The sequence below is a fragment of the Mesocricetus auratus genome, unplaced genomic scaffold (assembly GCF_017639785.1).
Source record: "Mesocricetus auratus isolate SY011 unplaced genomic scaffold, BCM_Maur_2.0 Super-Scaffold_100009, whole genome shotgun sequence".
Lineage (NCBI taxonomy): Eukaryota > Metazoa > Chordata > Mammalia > Rodentia > Cricetidae > Mesocricetus > Mesocricetus auratus.
Window position 1 is genome coordinate 78829361 of NW_024429193.1, and position 6000 is coordinate 78835360.

Sequence of the window (6000 nt, forward strand, 5' to 3'; positions counted from 1 at the left end):
CACACAGAACTGAACGTAGAATTTTTTTAAGTAAAAAGGATGCAAGGAAGCCCATGTTGTCCATTATCTTTGTTTAGATTGTGATTAGGACACATGACAATTGTAGTCTCTGTCCTCAAAAGGCTGTTGGACAGGACGACTGGTTGACACCAGGTTGGGTCACTTTGTTCCATGTCAGCTTGTGTGGCAGTGTAAGACCTTCCTTACCTCAAAACAACACAAAAAACATTTTAAAAAGACAGTCAAGGGAGTGTTGAGTGTGGTCTAACCAGTAGATTATAGTACAGGGTTACTGAAGTAGTCAAATGTCATCATAGCCCTTTGTTTGTACAGAGAGATGAGACCAACATTGCCAGAGATGCTTGCTATGGATGTAAATGGCATTGCATGGAAACTGTGTAATGGGTGAAAGTTTGAGTGTAACTCAGCAAAGGGCTGGGGCGATGGCTCAACTGCTTAAATATTTACTCAAGCTTGAATGCTTGAGTTAGGTCCGTAGCATTCACATTGAAAAAAAACTAACATAAACTTGATAACATACACTTGTAATTCCACCACTGGGAAGACAGATAGGTGGGTCCCTGGGGCCTCACTGACCAGAGTAGGCAAATTTGTGAACTTCAAGATCAATGAGAGACTAAGTTTTTAAAAAATAGAGTGGAAGACTGAGGAAAACACATGACACTCACTTCTGACCTCCCATTTCTGGTGCGCGCGCGCGCGCACACACACACACACTCACATATGCACACACAGGCATATTAGTAATTCATTGAAAAAAGTAGGCATATCAAAAACATCCAGATTGGCCGTGTTGAAATGAATGGCTGGAAGAGTCTTAGAGGTTCTCTTTATTGGCCTGCACTTGAAGGTTTTCATAATGAAAATGGTTTTCCCAGCATGCTGGCATAGATCTTTAATCACAGCACTCCAGGAGCTGATGCCCGAGGATTGTGAGTTTGAGGTGGGACCCTTTCTGAAACCAAAGCAAAACAGCAAATTTGACTTCACTGTTTATATAGAAAGAAATATTTACAGGCAAGCCTTTGGTTGAGATTTGTCTCTCCACACAGTGTATGTTAGGAGGTAGAAAATTCCAATACGCACAGTCTGTTTTGTAAATAAGTTTTTACTGGAGCAGTGCAATATTGCTTGAATATTGTGTACAGCTGTTTGGCTCTACATTGGTAGAGTTGTGTTGCATGAGAGAGCAGAGTGGTTGAGGCAGCCTGAGCAGTTACTAGTCCCCACTGGACACAAAAAGATTTCCAGCCTCTGATTTAGGGATTTTTCTCGCTGTACTGCACAGTTTCTAAGCATTTCTTCTGTTCCCAGCCAACTCACATTTAGTTAAGTAATGCTTTCTTCGTTAAAGTTATAGAAAAGTTGATTTTGTTTATCAAAATTGACAGAACACTTAAGCAATTTAATAAATAATGCTTCAGTTTGTCAGCCCTGGATATAATCGGGAATATCTGTTCCACTGACCTCATCCCAATATCCTGTGGAATGTCACTGTAGATCGATGACTAATGGCAGAAGAGATGTAATGGACTATTGATAAAGCCGTAAAGTGAGACAGGGAGTCTTTAGTACCCTACCAGGAATTGTGAACACAGAGCATGTTCTATGCCTCTGACCTAATTATTTGGAAGGAATACAGTTTAGGGGCTCTAGGTCCAGCCGACAGCAGAATGACTAGAGTAGACTCATGAAGCCTTCCCTGTGGCCTGAGTATCTTGGAAGAGGTATCCTTGTAGGCTACAGACAAGCTAGCATCTATCCACAACCCTTCAGGAGGCTGAGCTATGCTCATTTCCCTCATTTTGTTTGGATGTTTTGAAGCAGTGTCCGATCTTCTACCTGAATATAGCACCTCACCCATTTTACAAAGTGGCAGCAGCCACTCCTCCAGCTTTTCTTCCCCCAAATCTCTTACTGCCTTGTGTCATTCAAGAGGACTTAACCATACGCTATGAATCCAGAAGAAACTGGCTTCATACCAGCCCAGTCCTTCCCACCAAACTGATGTTCTGAGGATCTTTGTAATACATGCAAATGACTTCCGTCTTTTGGCATATATAGGGTTTCAGATGTTGACAATTTGGAAACTGTATTATCACCTATTTCTATAAGATATGATCATTAGAAGATATTTAGTAAATGTATTTGGATGCTGTCTTTGATTCACAATTTGCGATAAATACTTGCACCCAATGAAACAGTGATAATAGTGTACACAAAACAAAACAATTTCAAACAGAAATGTGCTGCCACATTAGAAACAGGAATGTGGGAGCTGTTTGTAATAGAACATTTCACGAAGAATTTGAAATTATTTTGTCCTATTTTCTATACATTTTAGTTAGATAAATTTAGATACATCTGTACCTATAAAGAAGAGATATTTTTTGCATTTATTTATTCATCTACCCTATTAGTAAGCTATTACATATTTAACTACCCCATTAGTAAGCTATTACATATTTTAAAATATTGACTTGCCTGAAACATAGTGATTACTGATGCCAGCAAATAAGACAGGCTGCTTTGCCTTCCTAAAACTTTCTCTCCCATCAGCCTTCTAGAATTCTCGAGTTCTCCCCATTTGAAAGTAGAAACACAACAATTTGTAAAGAGAGCTGAATCTCATTATCTATTGACTTTGTAGAGTTCACCCATATCCAAACAAATCGAATCCAGGGGTCCTTCTTTGAGAATCACATTGATTTTTAAAAATTTTTGTTTATCACAGTTGTATATATTTATATAAAGAATTTTAACCATCTTCCTCTCCATATCCTTTCCTAACTTCTTCCCTTACCCCGTTCCCTTTCCCTCTGGGATGCCTCTTTTCAACAAGTCTTCCTGTGTTCGCATATTCCTTTTGGGAGTGACCCACTGAATCTAATTAGACTTTCTTGCCAAAACGTGAACAGGAGGTAATTTACTGGAGCAGGTGAGCCTTCTCGGTGCTATACCACTGAAGAAAATGGCACCTGTCCCTCAAAAGACTGTTAACTGCCAACAGTTTCTCCAGAGGTATATCACGCGCTTCTGTGCACCTACTAGACAGGACACACTTTTGACTTTTTATCATTTTCAACCTTAATTTTAGTTCCTCTTTTGTAAAGATGTGAAATTGTGAATGAATGTCTTAGAAATTGGAACTTTTGTCACAAGTGTTTACATGGGAAAGCTTTACTCTGTGTTTATGATTGTGTTTTAGGTTCAGGAAGATTTGACTGAAGAGAAGAAAAGGGAATTGGAGCATAATGCTGAAGAGACCTATGGTGAAAATGTATGTTTGTTTCTTTTTTTAATAATTTTTTATTTAACTTTTTACACATGTTTCTCCCAGTTCCCTCTCCCTCCCCTCCTCCCCCAGCTCCCCAATCCCTCCAGCCCCCATCCCACTCCATCCCCCCTCTGTTCCCCAGGAAAGGTGCATGAGTGTGTATGGGTGCCTGTACATGCGTGTGTGTATGTGTGTGTGTGTGTGTGTGTGATGTGTATGTATGTATGTATGCATGTATGTATGTATGTGTCTATGTATATATGTACGTTAGAATGTGTGTGTTTGCCTACACTGCTCTGGAATGTCACATTTACACATATAAGTTGCAAAAAGCACACAGATCGAGACCAACAGTACATTCCTTGCACCTCTAAGGCAATGATAAATTTAGCAGGCCCACCTAGAATTAAGAAAAGTAAGAGGATGTAGTGGTGTTGTTTTTGAGAACATTTTCTTCATGGCTTCTCTTCCTCCAAAATGAGTTACTTTGTGTCCTTTGTTGGAGAGAATTGTCAATCACGAACTCCCCATCCTCTCTTATTTTCTTGCTTTTCTCTTTTAGGCTGGGGACAAAAATAATGATGTTGAAGAACAAGGAGCTCAAGACGGTGCCCACCCCAAAGGAAGGGAGGAGCCGTATGAGGAGGAGGAGGACGAGGAAGAAGACGGGGCAGCCGCTGCCGAGAAATCACATCGCAGAGCCGAAATGTAGCTGGACGCAATTTCTGCACCGTGCTCAGCCAACCATTTTTTTTTCAAGCTGCTCTAAAACAAATCCCGCCTACTGAACTCTAGAATATTTAATTACATACAAAAGTAAGGGTTTAGAGTTTTTTTAACTTTTATATTAGAAATGCTATACATTTATATGAATATATTTTGATAACTTAGCTTAGAACTTCTTTTATAGTCAAGTTCAACACGGACGGGAAGACAAACAGTATGGCACGCCTTCGCGTCTGAGTCTCGCTCCTCAGAGAAGCTGTGATGTTGTAAAGTGCTTGGCTGTTGTTGTGCATGGTACAGCTCATTACCTTTTTGTCTCCTGGCTTCCAGGGAGTCTACCGTTTATATCGGATGAAAGGCAGGATTGGATCTAGAGACAAGGCGTACTGAAAAGCCCTGTACGCAAATGTGGAGGGATGACTGGTAGCCTAGCAGCTGCCTCGGCAGGTTCTTCTGTACAGCGCTGATAGGATGTCTCTGCTACAGGCTGTCTAGAAATGAGATCCATCTGCACAGCCGACGTACAACTGGAAAACCTTTATTTGTGGCAGAGCAAAGACATGCTTTTTACGAAGTTTAGGTCAGAAGAATATTTAGCAATGCTTAAAATCACAGCGGTCGTGCTTGAGACTCAAGTGTGAAGGTTGAATAATATTAGGACTCCTATGAAGGTATCTTGGACTTAGTCTCTTGTTACAGAGGCCAAACAGGGCCTGACACACTTAGAAACTGATGTGGTGTGTGTGATGGTGCTTCCTGGGTGATCGCCCATGCTCCATCATTTCTTGTCTTAAGTCTCATTGTTATATGCCCATCGGTATCCAGTTTCTACCACTTAATGTTTCTCCCTTAAGCTCTGTGCCTTGGTATGTAACCATTTGGATCACGGTTGTTCACATGAAAGCAGGCAATGTTACGGTTTAATAAGATTATTTTTCAAACTATGTCGTGAAATATCTATAGCACTATGATAGAAACTCCACCCTCAGTGGCTTTACTATTTACCCAGAATTGACCTGCCTTTGCCTATATATAAGGCATTTAATGGCTTTTGAATAATAATACATCCCTTAGGGGAAAATGCAAAGTGGAAATTTTTCCTTGAAATGAGCACATGTTTTAGTTTGAATCATCAATATTGTTGAACATGTAGAACTGGTCCACAATTCATCTGTGTGTGGTTTTTAAATACTACTTTCAAAATAATAAAATGAATTTCATTTTCTGCTATTATTGTATGAACCTAATTTTAGTTTTTAATAACCACACTCATTTTTTATTTTCCCAGCTGAGCAATTGTGTGTGTGTGTGTGTGTGTGTGTGTATGTGTGGCGGTGTGTGTGCATAGAAATGTTCTGTTCAAGTGTATTGTGGATTACCAGTAACCATAAATCAAATTTTATCTTTATGTATAAAAGCCCCTTATGTAATGTAAAATGTATAATATTGTACATAATACTCAAAATACAATTATTTTGGTAAATTAGTTTGTATTTTAATGTCCCGGTTGCAGTATTTAATTATTTGAAACTTGGGTAATAATCAATAAAGCTATAAAGAGTGAAGGGGTAAGTCTTGAAGCATATAATTTCTTAGTGGTTTGTGATCTATGGTTTTTCTTTATAAGAAGAATACAAATTAATGAATTATTAAATGCCTTTCCCAAACTGCTTCATTTTCTTTCTTTTTCTACTTTGATTGGCACTTGACTTCTCATCCCCATTCTCTCACCTAAAGAGGACACTAAGGACACTGGGGACTTTTATTGTGATTAAGCTAGCTTTGGGTGCTAGAAATAAGAAACTGGTCTAGAAAAATATGAGAAAGCGTGAGTGCCATGTTCACAGCCCATGTGTAAATCTCCCCATTAAACCACCAATCACAATCTGCTCTGGAGTATTTCTAACTCCATGCTAGAAGAACATTCTAGTGGGAACTAAATTAGACCTGATCCCCATTAATGACCGTACAGATGT

General features: G+C 39.3%; 1 protein-coding gene across 2 annotated transcripts in view; it reads left to right on the forward strand.

The window, feature by feature from the left end:
• The window catches only part of Golim4 (golgi integral membrane protein 4), a 77498-nt gene extending 71807 nt beyond the window's left edge, over positions 1-5691 (forward strand). For both annotated transcript variants that reach the window (XM_040752634.1, XM_040752635.1), the window contains 2 exons: positions 3230-3301; positions 3861-5691. In XM_040752634.1, coding sequence (XP_040608568.1) covers positions 3230-3301; positions 3861-4010 — 222 coding nt within the window. In that variant the 3' untranslated portion in view covers positions 4011-5691. The remainder of the gene's footprint in view (positions 1-3229; positions 3302-3860) is intronic.
• The last annotated feature ends 309 nt before the right edge of the window (positions 5692-6000 follow it).